This window comes from Fukomys damarensis, unplaced genomic scaffold, assembly GCF_012274545.1.
Source record: "Fukomys damarensis isolate Sample0158 unplaced genomic scaffold, DMR_v1.0_HiC HiC_scaffold_12, whole genome shotgun sequence".
NCBI classification, from domain to species: domain Eukaryota; kingdom Metazoa; phylum Chordata; class Mammalia; order Rodentia; family Bathyergidae; genus Fukomys; species Fukomys damarensis.
The window spans coordinates 34,011,742-34,033,008 of record NW_022900924.1 but is presented as its reverse complement, the minus strand read 5'-3'; the positions used below and the strand labels follow the sequence as shown (position 1 = coordinate 34,033,008).

General features: G+C 34.1%; 1 protein-coding gene across 4 annotated transcripts in view; it reads left to right on the top strand.

The window, feature by feature from the left end:
- The window catches only part of Spata16 (spermatogenesis associated 16), a 233,323-nt gene that overhangs the window by 88,742 nt on the left and 123,314 nt on the right, over positions 1-21,267 (top strand). For all 4 annotated transcript variants that reach the window (XM_010632414.1, XM_010632415.1, XM_010632413.1 and 1 more), the window contains one exon: positions 18,516-18,605. In XM_010632414.1, the coding sequence (XP_010630716.1) occupies positions 18,516-18,605 (90 nt within the window). The remainder of the gene's footprint in view (positions 1-18,515; positions 18,606-21,267) is intronic.

The following is a 21,267-nucleotide window of genomic DNA, read 5'->3' as shown; positions in this document are numbered from 1 at the left end:
TCAGCTCCTCCCTCCTCCCTCTCAGCATCACACCGACAGATGCGCAGAGTCTCACATCTACATCTCTGGTTTCTGGATCTTGATGGCTTTTCCAGAGAGTTGATAGTTGGGATTTGTATCACAGACCCTGCAGAAAAGATAATGGGCCCAAGAGAAAATGCCAAGAACAAAAAAATGAAAACGTCAAAAGATAGGCTGATATACTGTGTTACTTGAATAATATATTTTGCTGGGTGAACGGACCAAGTGATTTACTAACAGCTTTTACTGGACACTCTTTGCTTTCCAATGTAGATGAAAAATAAATGGGAATCCATTTCATGTTTACCCTATGTATACATTTGACAGGTGGGATGAGGAGAAACAGTTACAGTCTACAAAAATGGGAGCTTTTTTTTTCAGGGTTTCAAATTATGAAAAATACTTTTACACTGGGAGTTTTTTTTCCAAAAGCCCTACCTATCTCAACTTATGTGTCCCATTATTACTTTAGTTGCCTTTCACTCCTGATCACATCTGCATAAAGGTGACGAATATAAGATTGAGTGAATTTGACATTAAATGAGAATATAGGTGCAAAAATCAATGGAGAACTGTCCTTGATATATTTAGGTCACAGTAGATGTAGGTGTCATTCGTGAATCTCAGCTAAGATTAGATTGTTTTCTGGCTCCTAGATAGAAGTATTGTTCAGCCACTTCATTAAAATTTGTTATTCCATAAATATTGATTGAGGTCCATTCAGTGCCAGGCATTCACTAGGCATCACACATATTAAAATGAGCAGTATTAAGGAGTGTTTGTTCCCATTGTGGAAAAGTTTCTACTGGATGAATAATTAACCAAGTAAAATAGTCAGATTTTGAGAAAAAGAAATGTTCTCCATTGATCAAGAAAACATATCATTGCATATTTCCAAATGTCCTGTAGAGTACCATATTTATTTTTGATGTTATATAGTGCATGTTCACTGACAATACTCACTAGGATAATAATATGAAATACTTAAAGCCCTAGAAGACTTCCTTCTAGAGGCTTCCATTTCTTGGCATTGAACCATTAAATTTATTATTTGAACCCCTTCATCCTCACTCTACTTTCCTAAACAAGCTACTATCATATTCAAATACTACAGAAAAATAATATTTAAATGTCTTTACTATGGTCAATTACTAGTTTTACAAACAATAGCAATGTATCGATTTCCTTCTGACTTTGTTTTCAGTTTTGTGACAGCATAGCAAATTCTTTGAGGTATTTACCAATAAACTCTTGATCTTGTCAATAAATAAAACACTGTTACTCATTTGAGAAGACCCTGTAGTTTAATACTGTCCACATACAATTAGTTGTATAACTAACTGGATGCAAAACACAAGAGATGATATTCCAGTTACTTTGTTTGATGCCTCCTCTAGAACTCTTTTTCTCCTGTGCTACGCTCAGGATGAGCCCTCACGAAATAATTGAGAATGACTTCTGGTTACTGCTTCCCTAAAGAGTTAGGTTTTGCTTTCATACATTTGTAGACACCTACTGTGCTACTCCTTTTGCAGAACTACATGCTTTATTTGACAATGGTCTGCTGCAATTTTCTGATTTCAAAAACCAGTACTTTATATATAACTTTATGATCTGATACTTTATAAAATAGATCCATTCCTCATGTGTACAGAGAGTTGGGCCATTCCATTTTTCTGCCTTATCAATGGAAGATATTTAAAATGACTATGTGGACATCTTAATTCTTCTCAGAAAGTAGTGAGCTGTTGTATTTTATTTTAGCTTTTAATTTTAATTGTCAATCTTCTATAGCAAACCAAGGGAACAAACCAGGCACATCACTATTTCTCTGAAGCCCTGTGTTGTGATATCACTACGGTCTAGTTTTCCTTCCATTCTCATCATTTCCAGCTACCGTGGCACTTAGGTTATTAGATTGATACGTGGTACTGTGATAACAGTGTAGAAAATCATTCTAAGAATAAATGATATAGAAAATTCACTGGTTTTTCTGTAAAACTATTACAGACTCTTACACCACAGGACATCTTTGAATAAACTTGAGTTTTCTGGGTGCTACAAGACATATTTGAATTCAGCAAGTGGTTCGTTAACAGTGTATGTGTCTCTCTCCTTTAGCTATCAGAAAATTCTGAGAGAAACTACATAGTCCATCTCAACCAAACTTTTAGGATCTTGTAACACTTATTTTGTACTATCCTTCTCTGGACTTCTTCACAACTTCTCACTCTTAATCTCACTTTCCTCCTTTATTTTGTTCATTTAACTGTGATTTTTATAAAAATGAAAGGAAATAATTCACATTTTTGAGCAACCACACAGAACTTGTAAAACTAAAGGTCTGTTCCATTAAACAACAAATCCCTGTTCCTCTCTTAGTCTAACATGTGGCAACCACCACTCCATTTTCAGTCTGTGTGAATTTGAGTACTTCACGTTCTTTCCATGCTATGATTTGAGTGGTCTCCCAGTGTTCAGTGTTTGGAATGTAATCCTCAGTTCAACAGTGCTGAGAGGTAGCACCTCAAAGAGGTAATTACCAAGAAACCTGCCCCCACGAATTGATCGATGTCATTATCATAGCAGTGGCTTAGCTGCAACTGGAGAGGGATGAGTCTGACTCCCTTGCCGTTCTCTCTCTCACACACCCCCTTGTTATGCTTCCCACCACTTCAGGGCACAGCAAGAAGCCCTCAGCAGATGCAGCTGTCTGATCACAGCCTCCAGAACATGAGTCAAAAGACTTAACATTGTTTACAAATTACCCAATCTGTGGTATTGTTATAGCAGTGTAATACAAACAGGTTGTGTAACTGGAATCACACATCATTTGTTTTTATGCGAGGCTTATTTCCCTTAGCATAGTGTCCTGAAGTTCCATCCGTGTCATAGCGTGTGCATTCATTTTCAAGGCTGAGTAGCATTTTGCTGTTGTTGCCACATTTTGTTTATCCATTCATCTGTCAATAGAGGCATGGCTTGCTTCTACCTCTAAAGTATTGTGAATAATACTGCAGGGAATATGAAGTACAAATATTTCTTTAAGACCCTGCCGGGGTTTATAGTAATTCTATGGTTATTTCATGGTAATTTTAAGGATATGTCATACTACTGTTTTCCTTAGAGGCTGTACCGTTTTACATTTTCACAAAAATACACACAAAACTTCTGGTTTTGTTTTTTTTTTATTGTTGTTAGTAGCTATCTAGTGTGTGTGAAATGATATCTCATTATAGTTTTGATTTGAATTTCCCTAATTATCTGTAATGTTGAACATCATTTCATGAGCTTCTTAGTCATTTGTACATCCTTTTTGGAAAATTATGCATTGTAATCCTTCATCGTTTTTTAATTTGTTTCATTATTGTTGTGGAGTCATAGGAGCTTCTTTTATATTCTGGATGTCAATCCTTTATCAGATATACAGTTTGCAAATATATTCTTTTATTCCATGGGCTGCCTTTTCACTCTGTTGAGAGTACCTTTTTATTTTTTTGAGAGTAACTTTTGAGGCACAAACATTTTTAATGTTGATATTATCCGATTTATCTGTTCTTTTCCATGTGGATTGTTTTAACCTTGAAGTATTATGTAAATTTCCTAAACCTTTCCTAAGAGAGAACATAAATAGATATTAACATAACAACTCTACCTTCAATTCCATTTTCCTATTTTTTCTTGGATCCTTTTAGTTTTTTTAACCTGTTTATTAATACTATGAATATATCAGTGTTTACATGAAGTAACCTATGTAGAGAGACAATTGGTCATGCATCTCCTACGTGTTTGTGTGTCTTATGACCAAAGCACTAACTGGCCTTTGCACCACACTGTCTTTTCAAAGATGGCTGCACAGCAAAATGCCTTAGAAGAAAAGATGAATATACTGCTTCTGTCCAAAACAGTAGACAGGTATACTTCCAGCCCAGGGTAAAAGATTTACCTTCCTTAAACCCAGTATTCTTTACCTGCAAAGCAGGCTACTTCAATGAAGATGTCATCTGCCATTACCATCTGGGAATGAGGCCCAGGAAACCAGGACAGGAAGAGATCAGTGCTCTGGATAGTGTAGTTGATATGAGTAGTTAGTTAAGTGCCCTTTGTCTTTGACCTAGCAACCTCACATCTTCTACCAGCATCTATGAAATTGTATCATGGCTACTTGCTAAGCCTGTAATTAGGGGAAAATATATGACTCTCCAATAATGTACTATAAGGAATTATTTAAATGTACTTGAAAGTCATTTAGACTAATCTCTACTCTGTACAAATTTTGTTTCTACGTATTTTGACAGATGGCATTCTAAATATCACTTGAGTCTTTCAATGAAAGAAAAACTTTTCTTAAAAGCTGTTGCATCATTGGTTATTAAGCCCCTCATGTGGAACTAAACTATTTGTAACTTCATAATACTGCTTTTTGCCTAGGCTCATCTGATATTACATAGAATCATTATTTTATTTTCTACATGGAAGGCCCTTGTATTTAAAAGTGCTCACTGAGTCTTTGATTAATATTATTACCTAAACATATTAGTTTTATTCCACCTTCTGCACGCACTTTGGTTTCCAGGTCAGTTAGACACTCTAGACACACTTCTGTGTGGTGATGATCCTTATTGTCATGAAACTATCTAGATAGGAACAATTTAGTGAAAACAGCAAGTATTATTTGTAAACAATACCTTGTATTGATTTAACATGAAATTTTATGTACTCTTTTTATAACTCTGTGATATTGTCATACTGTAACTTTTGCTTAGTTAAAATATTAAAAAAATTTCTACTTGAGCAAATTTGTTAAAACTGGTCATTTAAATCTATGATCTAAGCTTTGTTTTTGAACCAGTCCACATCATTTTGAATTTCACTTCTGTCATCAGTGACATTTGTTCCTGTTTAGGTAAAAGTAATGCTACTACAAAATTCCATAGACACCATTTCAATTTCTTAGTCACTAATGGGAATAATGTTGACAAAAAAGCCATGAAATGACTTTTTTCAAAACCCAAACCCTACTTCAGTGGTGTTACTTACTCAACTAGCTATAATCTGAGTGGTGTTATTATCCAGCATAAATGTCACCGTCTTTTCCACAAGGATATTATGCTATGTTGAAATTAAAATACATTGTTTTCCTGGCATTCTCTAGATCTAACAACTATTTCATTTTAAAAGTCCAGTTCATTATTAGGGGAGTAAGAGTGTGTGGTCCCAGGAAAATAGGTCAATCATTACTTTGTTAATGATCAAAAAGGTAAAGGGAACAGGACTTAGATATCTTTTCTTCCTTAAATAAGAAAGTTCTTCCCTAATCTCATGTAAAGCTAAAACCTTAAGGTACAGGGAAGTGAAAGCAAATACTCTCATCCACAGAGCTCAGGCAAAAACCCATTGCTTCTGATGCAGAAATGCCACTATTGGTAAGGAAGAGGTAGGAGAGTCCCCTACCTCCACTGCCTCTGAAGCTACTTTCCTTTCTTCCCTTGGAAAAAAAAAGGGCAAAAAAGCATTTCCTCTTGTCCTTTGGAAAGTAATAGTAACCTCTCTTAGGCCTAGCAAAGATACCAAGAAAAATTCCTATGCCAATAGGCAAAGAAAAGAGAATTCTCTCCAACATGAAGGAGATCACACAATTAGTACTGTTTGGCTACTACATGGAAATATTCCAGAAGGGTGAGCGGGACAGAAAAGGATGGTGGAAACAGATGACAGGCAAGAATTTTACAAACTCAAGGAGAAAACAGTAAAGTCCAGTCTAAAACTCAGAGAACCATAAGAGAATAAAATCAAAAGAGCAACAACAAAAATAGTAGTACTCAAGTTTCTAAATAGGGCAAAAAAAAAGACTCAAAGAAAATAAAAGTCATGGATTGAATATAAAGAAGTAAGCTGTCTTGCTTTGTAGAAGACATAATAATTCATGTAGAAAATCCTAAAGTACCCCCGTAAAATTATAAAATCTTTGTTAAGGCAGCTAAGTGCAAGAATTTGGAAATTAAGACTGATATGGCCATATTGTTGGCTGACTCTTTGGACTGAAACAAATCTTCTGCTTTTCCATATCTAAACACTCTGTTAAGAATTCTGAGGAAAAGGGCTTAAAGGTGTAGGGGAAGTGGGAAGGGTAGCGGAAAGGAAATAAGGGAAAAGAAAAAATATGAGAAAATGAAAACAAAGTCTTTGTAAATAGGGGAGGGTGGAGGAAATGAAAGGAGAGCATGGGTATGGGGAAAAACTGAGAACCAAGATCAGTCATGCAAAGGTACAAGATCCCAATGATGAATGTAACTATACTGTATAAGTAAAACATATCAATAAACTCAATAAAAAAGAAAAAATAAAGAATACTAGCCACTCGCTGTATGTTGCAAGCTGTGTACTTCTGTTCTGGAATGAATAATGATTTCCATCACTATGGCTTAGCATCCCCAATATACACATATTTTACTTCTCCTATCAGAAGATATGCAGACATCATCATTCACCAGCTGTTGGCTATGACTATTGGAACTGACTGTACTTATCCAGAGTTGACAGACAAGCACAAGCTTGCAGATACTTGTAAAAACCTCAATTTCCAGCACAAAATGGCTCAATATGCTCAGCATGCATCAGTGGCTTTTCATACATAGTTATTTTTCAAAAGCAAAGAATAGTAAGTGAAGAAACCTATATCCTGTTTGTAAGAAAAAAAAATGCTATTGTGGTGTTAAGTCCAAAGTATGGTTTGGAAGGGACAGTTTTTTGTTTTGTTTTGTTTTGTTTTAAGAAAAGGACAAACCAAAACCACAGCTTGTTTATGATCATGAAACACCTTCACTTAAAATAGAAAGGACAGTGTTCCATGTGTTTGATAAAGTTAAAGTGAAAATCATGTTGACTCATCTAACCTTCAGCATCAGAAAATCCAAATGGCCCTGGTAGAAGCACAGATACCAGGAATAAGCATTCCTAATGAGATTTAAAACATGGATATTAGTGAACCAGAGGAAAAGAAGAGGAAGCTTGAAATGCAGCTACTTTCAACAGCAAACATCAAAGACTTATTTCCTTTATAAAAACAAAGAACTTGATAAGACTTCTACGCCTCTGTGATAGCTTGTTACTTTTAAATACATTTTAATAATGTCAAAAAAGAAAAAAGAAAAAGAAAATCCTAAAGTAGAGGTCTCTCCCCATCCCCCAACCTCAGCAGTCAACCCTACAAAGAAGGTCACTACATCCTTGTAAAGGGAACAATTCAAGAGGAAGAGATGACAATCACAAACATATATGTACCAAATATAAATGCCCCCAACTACATAAAACAAATATTAAGTAACATGAAAAACCAAATAAGCACTAATACAATTGTAGTGGGGTATATAAATACTCTACTATCACAAATAGACAGATAATCTAGGTAAAAAAAATCAACAAGAAAATACTAGAACTGAACCAAGCTTTTGAACATATGGACCTAATAGATGTCTATAGAGTCTTGCACCCCACAAAATCAGAATATACATTCTTTTAGGCTGCACATGAGTCATTCTCCAAGGTAAACCACATACTAGCTCACAGAACAGGTTTGAATAAATGCAAAGGAATAGAAGTTATCCCCTGTATATTATCAGATCATAGTGCAATCGAGCTGGAGATCAATAGCATAAAAAACTATAGGAATTTCATAAACACATGGAAATTGAACAATACCCTCCTAAACAATCAATGGGTCACAAAGGAAATCAAGGAAGAAATTAGACACTTTTTACAAATACATGGTAACACCAGTACAACATACAGGAATCTATGGGACACACTGAAAGCACTTCTACATGGAAAATTCATAGCATTGAATACCCACACTAGGAAAACAGAGCGAGCTCAAGTAAACAACCTAATGATGAATCTTAGACTCCTAGAAAAACAAGAGCAAGAAAAACCCAAAGCTCAAACAAGAGAGGAAATTATAAAGATTAGAGCAGAAATCAATGCAACGGAAACTAAGAAAATGATACAAAAAAATAAATGGATTGAAGAGTTGGTTTTTTGAAAGAATCAATAAAATTGATAAACCCTTACCTAACCTTATCAAAAAAAGGAAAGAAAAGGCTCAGATCCATGCAATTAGAAATGAAAAAGGTGGAGTAACAACAGATCCAACAGAAATCCAGAGGATAGTCAATACGTACTTTGAGAACCTGTACTGTAATAAATGGAAAACAGAAGAAATGGACAGATTTCTAGATACTTACTAATTACCAAAGTTGAACAAAGAAGGTAAAAACATTTTAAACACCCCAATTGCAATCAGTGAAATTGAAAATGTAATTAAAAGTTTACCAACAAAGAAAAGACCACGTCTTGATGATTCACTGCTGAATTTTACAAGACATTTAGAGAAGAACTACTGCCACTACTCTTTAAACTTTTCAATGAAATTAAAAGAGAATAAATACTTCCAAATTCATTCCTGGGAGCAAGTATCACTTTTATTCCCAAACCAGGGAAAGCCCCAACTAAAAAGAGAACTACAGGCCAATCTCCTTAATGAATATAGATGCAAAAATCCTTAATAAGATACTAGCAAAAAGAATACAGAGGATCATCAAGAAGATCATACATCCTGACCCAGTCAGATTTATTCCAGGGATGCAAGGATGGTTCAACATATGTAAGTCAATAAATGTAATACACTATATTAACAGAATCTAGGACAAAAACTATATCATCCTCTTGATAGATGCAGAAAAAGTATTTGGCAAAATTCAACACCCATTCATGATAAAAATACTGCAAAATTTGGAGTAGATGGTCTGTATTTCAACTTAATAAAGACTATCTAGAAAAATCAACAGTTTAATGGCCCAAAACTGAAAACCTTCATGTTAAAATCAGGAACCAGACAAAGATGCCCACTATGATCACTCCTCTTCAATATAGTTCTGGAAACATTAGCCACAGCAATTAGACAAGAGAAAGAAATTAAAGCAATAAAGATAGGCAAAGAAGAAGTTAAACTGTCATTATTTGCTGATGATATGTTACTCTACATTGAAGACCCAAAAAACTCCAGCCAAAGACTTCTAGACTTAGTTGACACTTTTAGCAGAGTAGCTGGATACAAGGTCAACACTCAAAATTCAATAGGCTTCTTGTACATAAATAACAGACTCACTGAGTGAGAAATTAGGGAAACAATTCCTTCCACAATAGCATACAAAAAAAAATGAAGTATCTAAGAATCAATCTAATGAAAGAAGCAAAAGACCTCTACACTGAAAACTACAGCACTCTGGAAAAAGAGATCGAAGAGGAGATAAGAAAATGGAAAGATATCCCCTGCTTCTGGGTAGGAAGAATCAACATAGTGAAAATGGCCATACTACCCCAAAACTGCTATACAAATTCAATGCAATGCCAATTGAAATTCCAACACTATATTTCACAGAACTAGAAAAAAGAATCCAAAAATTCGTTTGGAACCAGAAGAGACCTAGAATAGCAAAAGCTATCCTGGGCAACAGAGACATGGCAGCAGGTATAACAATTCCCAATTTGAAACTATACTACAAAGTCACTGTGATAAAAAACAGCATGGTACTGGCAAAGAAACAGACCTGAGGATCAGTGGAACAAACTGGAAGACACAAAAACAATTCCAGATGTACTCAGCTACCTCATCTTTGACAAAGGAGCTGACCATCCTCAATGAAGGAAAGATAGCCTCTTTAATAAATGATGTTGGAAAAACTGGATTTCGACCTGCCAAATATTAAAACTAGACCCTATCTTTCACCATGCACTAAATTAAAATCCAAGTGAAAAATATATAATATGTTGGAAAAACTGGATTTCGACCTGCCAAATATTAAAACTAGACCCTATCTTTCACCATGCACTAAATTAAAATCCAAGTGAATTAAATATATAAATATTAAAAAAGAAACACTAAACTTGCTGGAAGATAAGTTAGGCAGAACTCTTGAAGACATTGGCATAGGAAAAGACTTTATGAACAAATAGTAGCACAGGAACTAGCAGAAAGAATCAACAACTGGGATCTTATTTTATTAAAAAGCTTCTGAAATGCAAGAGAAACTACCAAAAGAGTTAAGAGACAACCTACAATATGGGGGAAAAACTTACCAGCTATTTGTCAGACAAAGGTCTACTAGCTAGAATATATAAAGAACTCAAAACAATCTGCCCCCCAAATATAAAGATACAATTTAAAAATAGCCATTTGAAATGAACAGACATTTCCCAGACAAACAAATAAAGGCAGGAAATAAATATATGAAAAAATATTAAACATGTGGTCATTCAAGAGATGCACATGAAAACAACACTCAGATTCCACCTCGCCCCAGAAAGAATGGCTGCTATAAATAAATCAACCAATAACAAATGCTGGCAGGGTTGTGAGGAGAAAGGAACCCTTCCTTCTCCACTGTTGGCGGGAGTTGCAGACTGGTTCAACCACTGTGGAAATCAATATGGAGACACCTTACACAACTAGGATCGGAAGTCTCATTTGACCTAGCTATTCCCCTGCTGGGTATCTTCCCAAAAGAACTAAAATAATCATACCACAGTGATATATGCCCATGTTTACAGTGGCACAGTTTGTAATAGCTAAAACTTGGAAACAGCCCAAATGCCCATCAACTGGAGACTGGATTAAGAAGATGTGTGTTTTTCTTAATAAAATGGAGTATTACTCAGCCATTAACAATGAGAAACTGGAGACATTTATAGCTAAGTGGAAGCACATTGAGGGCATACTCTTAAGTGAAATTAATAGAACACGCATATGTAAATACTGTATAGTTTTTCTGGTGTATAATTGATATTTTGTAATAGGAAGGAAAGGTCTAAAGTTATTGGGCATATTGGAGGCATAAGGGAAAGTTAAAAAGGGAAGAGAAAAAAATGAAGATAAAAGGAAAAAATTGAAACAAAGTCTTTGTAAATAGTGAATGGTGGAGCGGGGAAGGGAGGCTAGGGAAATGGGGGAAAAATAAGAACCAAGATATGTCATGTAAAGGTACAAGATACCAATGGTGAAAGTAACTGTATTATATATCTAAAATGTACTAATAAAGTTTCAGTTTATAATTTTAAAAAAGAAAATCCTAAAGTATCATTGGAAAAGCTATTTAAACTAAGTGAGTTTAGTAAGATAGAGTAGAATATAAGGTCAACATACAACATTCAGTTATCTATATGGTATTTGGGTTTCTATAAGTTAACCACAAATAATGAGAAATGGAAATTTTAAATATCATTGCCAATTGCATAGCAAAACTTATCAAATACTTTGGGATAAATCTAACAAAATTAATGCAAGATTTTTTTGTACTTAAAACTAAAAACTATTGAAGAAAGAAATTAAATGAATTCAAAGTTATGGAGAAATGTATCATAATTATTGATCAGAAGATTTAGTATTATTAAGTTGTAATGCTCCTTACATTTATATGTAGATTTATCACAATCTCAGTAGATAATTTCAGCAACTGAAAATTTCATGCAACTGACATATTTTCTAAAATTTAAAAGTAAAATATGTTCAAGAATTCAAATAATTAGAGGAAAAAAAACAAAGTGGAGGAAATCATAGATTCATCAGTCCAATTAAAAAGTCTTTACCACATAAAATATACAAATTCAATTCAAGTAATTTATAGACATATTTTATTTTAATATATTTTATTAGTATATGTTTGCAATATATAAATAATTTCATTCATTTGGAAGATTTGGTACATATCCATATAGTCATTTTTCTCCCCCTCCTGAACTCCACCATCAAATTCTGATGGGGGTACAGAATATTCTAACTGTTTTGGAAGAAAGCTCAACAATTTCTTATAAAGTTAAAGATATCCTTAGCTAGGGCCCAACATTCTTACTCCAGGTATTTTTCCCAAGAAAAATGACTTTCATCAAAAGTCTTGTTCTTGAATACTTATGGCAACTTTACTCATAATATCTACCAACAGAAACAATCTGAGTGTTCATCAATTGATAAATGATTAAACAAATTGTGGAATACATTACTAACTTAAAAGGAACTGTAAAAAGCAAGAAATTATTAATACATGTGGCAATATAGATGAATCTCAAAAGCCTTATGCCAATTAAAGGAGGCTTACACACAAATCTATATAGTATATGATTCCATTCATGTGACATCTTGAAGAAGATAATTAAAGACTAGGGAGAAAAACTACAGTCAGAACAACACATATTCTATTATTTTTAATATGGCCAAAGCTAAAACAAAAAAATTCAGAGAAAACAAATTTCTATGTTTAAATTGAGAGAAAATGAATTGCAGAAGGGGCATAAATTGATTAATAGGTATTAGTCTGCACTCTATAATAATGGGTTCTATTGGTGAATCCAGACGGTGGAAAATACTTTTAAATTTCTTCTGCACTGAACATGTACAGTGTCATTATTCACTATAAAATAAAATATAAAAAAAATACTTGCACAGCACTTTGCGCTGTACCAGGTATTATTAGTGTAGGTATTCTAAGTGATTAGGTTATATGAAAATAATACAATATTTTATCTGAGGGATTGAACTTTGGTATCTGCAGGGATCCTGGATTCAATTCGCCATGGATATCAGAGGTGATTTTAAAACAGTACGAGTGAACTAACTGAAAAACAAAGCAGAATTAATAGCTAAATTGAAGATTGGTTTGGTCAAAAAAAAATTAACAAAATTTAAACACCTGGCAATTAAATTTTAGTATAATGTTTTATAAAAATGGCACTATGATTTGTAAAAGACTAATTCTTTAGTCTAAAAAACTTAGATTCAGATCTTTTATATTTGTTCATTTTTTGCCTAGGCTGTAGCTTTTATTGTTCACTTGACTAGACTTGGGCTTTAATATTCTTTTTAATGATTTTTATGTTTTTTAAAAATTAGTAATTATCACCACAAAAGATCAAGGAACAAAGACTATAAGATTATTTTCATAACTTCAAAAGACATTTGGAAAAATTAAACATTTATTTCTGATAACTCTTTGAAAATAATAATACAAGTATACTCATATTTTTTCTCAAATTGATCTCTAACCCTACATATCAATGATATTGAAGCATTCCCAGATCTCATTTCTTTAAATTATTCTCTTAGACTATGTATTAAGAAAAATAGGTATGAATATTGAAAAGCAGTAATTAAACATCAACATTAATTTGAAAGTATAAAAATTAAAAGCTTTTAACACACATATCTAAATGCTAGCAATAAGAAGCTAAGAAACAATACAATATCATTGTATATGCAGTGACTCTCAAACATTAATATACACACAGATACTCCTATGATTTTCTTTTCCTATGATCTTTTTAAAAATGCAGATTCAGTAGGTTTGTGAAGGGAATCAGTACTTCGCATGCCTAGTATAATCTTAGGTAATATTAATCATTTTTAGTAATAAAACATGTATGTGTATATATGTATGGGTGTACAGCACTTGTGTATATGTATTTATACTCTATTCTCATATATGATTTTCAAATGTAAGAACTAGTACATTAGTAAAACTTTTATATTTAAAAAGTTGAAGGAAAAATACACTACTAGGAAACAAAAAAGAATATTTAAGCAAAGAAGAGAAATGTCACATTCCTGATGGGAAAAAAAGGGTATAAAATGTCTATTCTTTGTACTTAATCTAATACCATTAGTTTAATACCAACGAAAACCATCAAATAATGTTTTGACAATTTAAATGAAGATTATAAAGTTCATCCAGAGGAATAAATTTGCCATATTAGCTAACTGAAATTTCACAAAGAGGACATTAGATAGTTATTTTCTTTCTAGAAATTTCAATGGATTTTAAAATAATAATAACTAAGACATGTTCAGCCATGGAAGTAGACAGATTAAAAGAAATAATATAAGGTCCAGGCATAGACTCAGGTGTGCCGATGAACTTAGTATATGAACTTCTTTCACTGAAAGAAGGGTGGATTATTTGACAAGTGACTAAGGAAATCTGGGACAACTACTGAAAGAGATTTACATCCTGACCTCAGTGTGTTTTTTTTTTAATAGGTTTTATGTTATTTTATTCCATTCCCCTCTCAAGCCCCTTCCCCCTTCCTATGTACAAAAGCTTTGTCTCCATTTTTTCCTTCTATTTTCACATTTTTTCTTGTTCCTTTCTTCCTTTCTCCCTCCTCCCTGTTTCACTTCCCATTTGAACATTTTGTTTGACAAACTTAGAACTTAGCAGAATACGCATGTACAAATATAAAGGTATGTGAGCTATAATATAAAGATAAAATTTAAAGCATCCACAAGTAGAAATCACATAAAGCATAAGACACAAAACAGTTATAAACGTGTAGGTAACCAGGAAAAGTGATATTACCAGAACCTCTGCAGTGGGGCCTGGTCTCCTGTGAGTCACAACAGCACCAGCCAAAATAAAGAATAAAGACAGGAAACAAGATTTAGAGAAGAAACTAGGTTCTGGGAATGATCAATGCTGCTATGAGCAGCAAAGATGAAGGTACCCTGAGTTTGCCACTATTTATTGGGCTAATAGGAAGTAACAGATGACTCAAAGGGCAGCAATAACCCTAAATTGACAAGGATCTTATAGTCAGAGAAATTACCAGATGGCTGGAGCTTATCCATAATCCTATGACTGTGAGGATCTTATGTTAATGAGGATCTTAGGTCCATGAGAAGTTCATGCTGATTAAGATGTTAAAATGAGCAAAGACATTTTTAGGATGAGTAGGGAGGATGAGTTAAGGTGATAAGGAATTTGTTCCTTCCAAGTGAATGGCCTTTCTCTTGCAATTCAGTTCTCAAGGAACCAGGATGTCTTCAGCTGATGTAATCTTGTCCTTGAGTGTCATGGTATCATGGGACCATTGAGGTCTCATGTGGCCAGAGGCAAAAATGGAGTTATGTTTTGGCATGTTATAGCTGGCCAGTAGGCAAGACACGGCCTAATAATAATTTAATTGTGGAAATTATTTTTCCCAAAAATTATGTAGAATGGCTCTGACATAAATTGATTTAGTAAATTTTTATGTCATAATGTTTATTTTTGTACATGATCCCATTGTCTTATAATGAGTTAATCAACCAAGTGAGCAGTGTTACCTGTTACTGACACTAACTTTATTCTCCTATATTCTATCACTCCTATGATTTAGCCACTCTGTCTAACATGGTTCTCATTTTTTACCAACAGCCCTATCAGCATAGCTAAATCAGAGTTATTTCCTCTGTGATAAAATCAAACTAATCAGCACAGCAACCTCTCTCTGATTACAATTACAGTTTTTTTTTCCCCCCGTAGCCCAGGGAGATTGTCCATTTTGATCACAGACTGCCTCCTGCAACTCCTCCAAATAGCATTGAATGATAAACGATTAAGAACTTTGTAAAAGGGGAATCATCATTTCCTCTACAAGTTGCACACAACATAAAATATATGTTTAAAAGGATATGTCAGTTTTGAAAGCATCAATAAATTAATAAAAGTGTAAAAACTAAGCTTTTCAAACCTCACTAGCACCATGGTTGCCAAATATCTAATAGGAGCATGGTATAAACACACAATGAAAACTGCAATTACTGTAAGAGTCAAAAATAATAGATTACCAGATGTAACATCTCTTCCAAAACTTCCAAATACTCTTATAATTTCACCTTCAAGGTAGAGACTTGGTCTGAGTCTTCTTTGGGCCTCTCTTATTATACTAAGACTCATGTTACAGGGCAGAGTATGGTGATGGTTGAAATAACCTAGTCCAAAACAGGTATGGTATTCTCACACCTATAATTCCAGCTACTCAGAAGGTGGATCACAAGTTTGAGCCCAGGCTGGGCAACTTAATGAGACTATCTAAAAATTAAGTAATAGCATCTGGAGATATAGCTCAATAGTAGAGCATTTACTTATCAGGTGTCAGGTCTTGAGTTCAATTCCTAGCACACCAAAAGGAAAATGAACTTAGTCTAGTCTTACAGTATGACTCATATTGCCTGCTTATATTTCTCCAACATCACAGAAGGCTCAGAATTTCAAGCTAATTTTAAAGTCTTTTTTAAAAATCACATTGAAATAATCCCTACTGTGTCCACCTCACCAACTCTCACTACCCACAAAAAAACCTCATTGACCTACATCGAAAGCCACTTTGAGTCTTCCTCTCCCACCTCCATTTTTTTTCTTTCTCTCTTTTTTCTTTTTACCTTTCTCTCATTATTCTAGATCACAGCTCTCCATCCTTTTCTCTGACATAACCATCTTTTTGGGAAAAAGATCTAGTCTGGAAATTAGTTTTTCAAAGGAAGAATACTTGTCATGGGCAAAGAGATGTTCAAGTCTACAAGTATCTCTTTATGAAGGACTTTATTCCATAACTTTTATAGATGCTTACTAAATTTTCTTAATTGAATGAATGATTATAAAGTAAGAGGAGAGAGTAAATTATGAAAGAACAAATTCTGTTCCAAAACCCAGGCCTTCAACAGAACTCTGCTCCTATCCACTCTGGCTTGGTTTTACAGGGATAAAATATGTAAAATGTTTTGGAAACATACTCTTTTCTGAACTAATAATATATATGAATGGTAGTTTTATATCTACTTGATATCAAAGGAAGCTACATGGCAGTTTTGTTTGTTTGTTTGTTTGTTTGTTTTAGTTTTTTTTTGAGACAGACCTCGCTATGTAGTTGAGACTGACCTGGAACTCACTATGTAGCTCAGGCTGGTCTCAAACTCACAGCGATCCTCTTGCCTCAGGCTCCCAAGTGCTGGGATTACAGGTGTGCACTACCATGCCCAGCTTTACATGATAATTCTTAAACTCCAAAGTTTTAATCAGAATTCATCAAAGCAAAATGACCTACTTTCTAAGGGGATTAATGTTTGGGGTTTTGGGCACAAATGGTTAGTCACAGAATATAGCAAAACTTCATTAATTTATTCCCTCCTAATTTAGAAGTTCTCATAGGTAAGACAGTAATGTATAGTACAATGGCAATGTATAATTCTCTAGCTAGAGATGTTTATGGAAAATATCTGACCAATTTGTAACACAAATTTGAAATAACTATTCAACGCACTAGGCATATGTGCTTTTAGAAAGTTATCTAAACCCATTAGGTTTCTGCTTATTTGTGTTTTAAATGAACTAAATTATATAATCAATCCATTTCATCACATTATTATTCTGCAGTTTTTCATGGGACAGAATGATAATTTGCTCCATTTTTGCCTTTTCATAAAAAGTGCTTCTGGGAATAGAATTATTTTAGTTTGCATGTTTCTTGTTTTTTTTTAACCCACAGTTTCATGAATAGCCTTTAAATAGTTATATGAGTTCCCAAAAGTTAGGCAACTGTATTTATGGGCATTTTTCTGGAAGGAGATTCACATTTTTCTTCTGATTCTCAAAAACCTCTATTCACCTCTCAAAAATAAACGAGGCTAAGAACCACTTACTTCAGTGATGAACTAATTCCAAGTGATTCTCATTAGCTTGTAAAAACAAGAGCACAAAGTGTTATTTAGTAACCCCGTGTAGGTTTGGTAACTTTTGGAATCCCATATCAACAACCATAGTGGAAGCTACATTAACGTTTTCATTAATGGTACATCCCGATTCCCATCTGATGACGGGTATGGAATGCATCTGTCTAGTTCACCTCATCCCATCAAATGCCAACAATGGCGCCCAACCTGAATAGGCGCTCAAGGAAGCAAGCAAGAGGACGTCTACCAGTTTAACCCTAGGGAAAGAAGACAGCAGGAGAGTGATCATCTCCTCATCTGTCTTTGAACAGACTCCAGAACTCAAGGACACAAGGGAAGAGTGAGCAGACAAAGATGGATACATCATTTTATCTGAGTCGAACCTATGAGAGGAGGCCCAAAGTAAGACAGGCTCACACCCAAATGGGCAAGGTCGAGACCAGCTGCCTTATCTTATCATACAGGGTTTCAAAACACTGCTCAATCCAGCTGGGGGAAAACATACAACCTAATTAGGTCATTCAGATATACATGTCAACCAAATTGCATTCCTGTCTTTTAACTGAAATTCAGCAGATAACGATCTCCTCTTTCATTCAAAATAGACAACAAACCATACATAACTTAAGGTTTTTGCATGATTTATTAACACCAGCAAATAAAATAGCACCATGATTTATGTCTAATGTAAGTTGGATTTAAATTCTTTGTCATTATTGGATCTATAAAAGATATCAGTATTACAAAGTTGGTTTTATGATGCAAACTTAATTTGTTTTTTTAATAATGCTTGTTTATTTGCCTTAACTGACAATTACAGGAAGAAATAAAGGGCTTCATTCATTAGTATCCTTTAAAACTGCATGTAAAATTGAATTCATGTGATGTCATTCCTACACACTTCTGGTAATTGTCTTTTAAAAGCCTAATAACATTTGCATTTCTTTTATCTTTTTTACAGGAGCATTGTTTTAAACCCAGCCTATTTCCGAAACCATCTTCGTCAAGCAACAGTGTTTAGATGTCTGGAGAGATATTCAGAAGCTGCCCGGTATGTTTGTTATAACTTTGTGAAGATTTATTTAAAGTTAAATTAATTTTATTCTCAGATTCTGGTAATAGCATAAGAGCACTTTCCATTTCTCTCATGGAATATAATTTTACTCAAATTATTGTCTTATAAATGTCAAACCAACAATTATTGACTATCCTTTTCTTTAATTAAAGCTATTCCATGTTCATAGCTCTTAGCAAAATTCAAATTTTCCAGCCACAAGGTCACTGACAGTGATGGGAAAGCTTCCATAGATATTAGAAATGAACTTGACCTCTTACTCTTGAGGATGTTCCCGGTTCAAATTGTAATGATACAATTCTGTGACTCTTGAGTTTTGGAGATGAAATCTAATCACATAGAAATGATACCAGAAGCTCATTTCTAAAGGAGATGGTCACAGACAACACCAAAGGCTGTTAGAGAAGCCTCACAGTATTGCCTCCTGGACACTAACGAGTTTAAAAAGAATCCTACTAGAGCAACCCCCACTACAGTTCATCCCCAGATCCTAAACTTATGGCAAAGAATTACAAGGATCTTGTACCACCTTCAGCACTATAGGGGACAGCCAAGTCTTGTTTTAATTCCAGGGTAAGGCTCCTTATACCACATTCTTTTGCCTTTTGACAAATCTCTCTTGTGTCCTAATCTCCGTTTTACCACTCCTCCATTTTGCCTCTCTAGAAATTTAGTGACAAAATGTGGATACTTTCTAGAATTACTCTGAACATAGCTCCTAATAATAAATCTAGGACGGTGTGCCTAGGTTTCAGGTTCTATTGTCTTTGAAACATTTATAAAAAATACCGTTTTTGAGATTGAAAGCCAAGAGTTTAAGTGAAGAATAAAAAATTGATAGTACTAGGTTCAAAAGAATTCCCTTCGTGTAAGATGGTTCCAGGAATGGCCTGAATTCAAACGATGGACATGAATGACAGAGTTAATCACAATTAATCTCACTTTGCCAAATGGAACATCTTGTTACATGCGTGTTAAATATCCACCTTGAAATATTAAAGTAGGTCTTTTCACTCGATGGTTTACATTCTGGTTTTTTCTATGCTATTTCTTGAATGAATTTTAACTAATAGCCTAGCACATGACTTCTTCCTGGTTGTTTTGTTTTTTTTTTCCACCGAATTATCCCTGTGTCTTATTTCTATCCATACACTTTTCCTAACTGTGTGAATAAGAGGGAAATTAACAGACGATGCTGAGCATCTTTCTGTCCCACACTTCAAAAAGGGAGTTTTTATAAAGATCACTAACTACAAACTAATAGCAAGGTTCGGCATAAACAGGAAACCGTTATCTGCAAAATAGAATTCTGTAAGAGGTAGTTTACTAATGTTTCTTGAATCTAACCAAAAGATCAATAGAAGCCTACGTTGCAACTAGTAGACCTAAATTGCAACTAGTAAAAAAACTGCTTGTGGTGTTTTTATACAGTCTCTAAAGAACAGATGGTTAAATATTTAGGGAATTGAAGGCATTCAGTTAACTGTAGGAGAAATTAGGTATAAATTATAAGTAGCTATAGATAAAAATAAGGAATAAGTTATACCAGGAAACTTTGTAAACTGGCAAATGCCCCAAATTCAAACATTTTTGTTTCTTTTTAGAAAAGATAGATACCAGCAAATCATTTGCCATAAATAAATTGTTTCAAGCATAACTTTCTGAGCCAAAATATGACAAAAATCCCTTGTGATCCCAAAAAAAACAGTAATAAATTGAAAATTAGGAATATGTTGGTATTTGCTGCATAAAATTGGCATTGGTTATTCCACAATTCTTGATCTGTATCTCCCTATAGTGAACTAGATTTATCTTTAAGTATCAGTTATTGACTGACTTTGCAACATTCCTTGAGAAACTCTCTGATGATTGTTAGTTATATTGGTGTGGACCCCAACAGATGGGTAGACATAATTATTATTATCAGATACAGGTGCTTTTCATTTTGGTTTCCTTGGCAGTTACAGCCCTTGATATAAAACATACAAGGTGTGATCAAACACGATATGTGTTTAAATTTTTTTATTTATTGCAGTAAAAAACACATTGCCACCTCAAAATTCTCTCACTACATACATTCTTCGAACATACATCCTTGCCACTTCCTGAAGCAGTCTGGAAGTCTTCTTCCATGGATATCTTCACTTGCACTGTCATGGCGGCCTCAGTGTCCTTCATTGATTCAAAATGTTTGCCTTTCATGGTCACTTTGACTTTGGGGAAGAGGCAAAAGTTGCACAGTGCTAGGTCTGGCAAAAAAGTGGATAAGGACACATCTACTTTTCTGAGCCTGCTTTTTCCATTGGATGGCATATGGAGGCTGCATTCATCATATTTTTTATCATAAGTATAAAACACTCATGAGGAAGACTTCCAGAACTGCTTCAGAAGGTAGCAAGAATGATGGGATAATGTTTCAACTGAAGGAGGGGCTATTCTGATAGGTATTAGTGGCAATGTGTTCTTTACTGTAATAATAATTTTAATTTAAACATGTACTGTATTTTTAGGCTGGCCCTTGTTTGTCATCTCTTCTAACACCCAAAGGAAAGAATGATATGAACTTAGAACATGAATATCTTAGTGCCTCTTAGCTATTAAATTTATAATATAAATTGATATTTATAGCATTTTATCA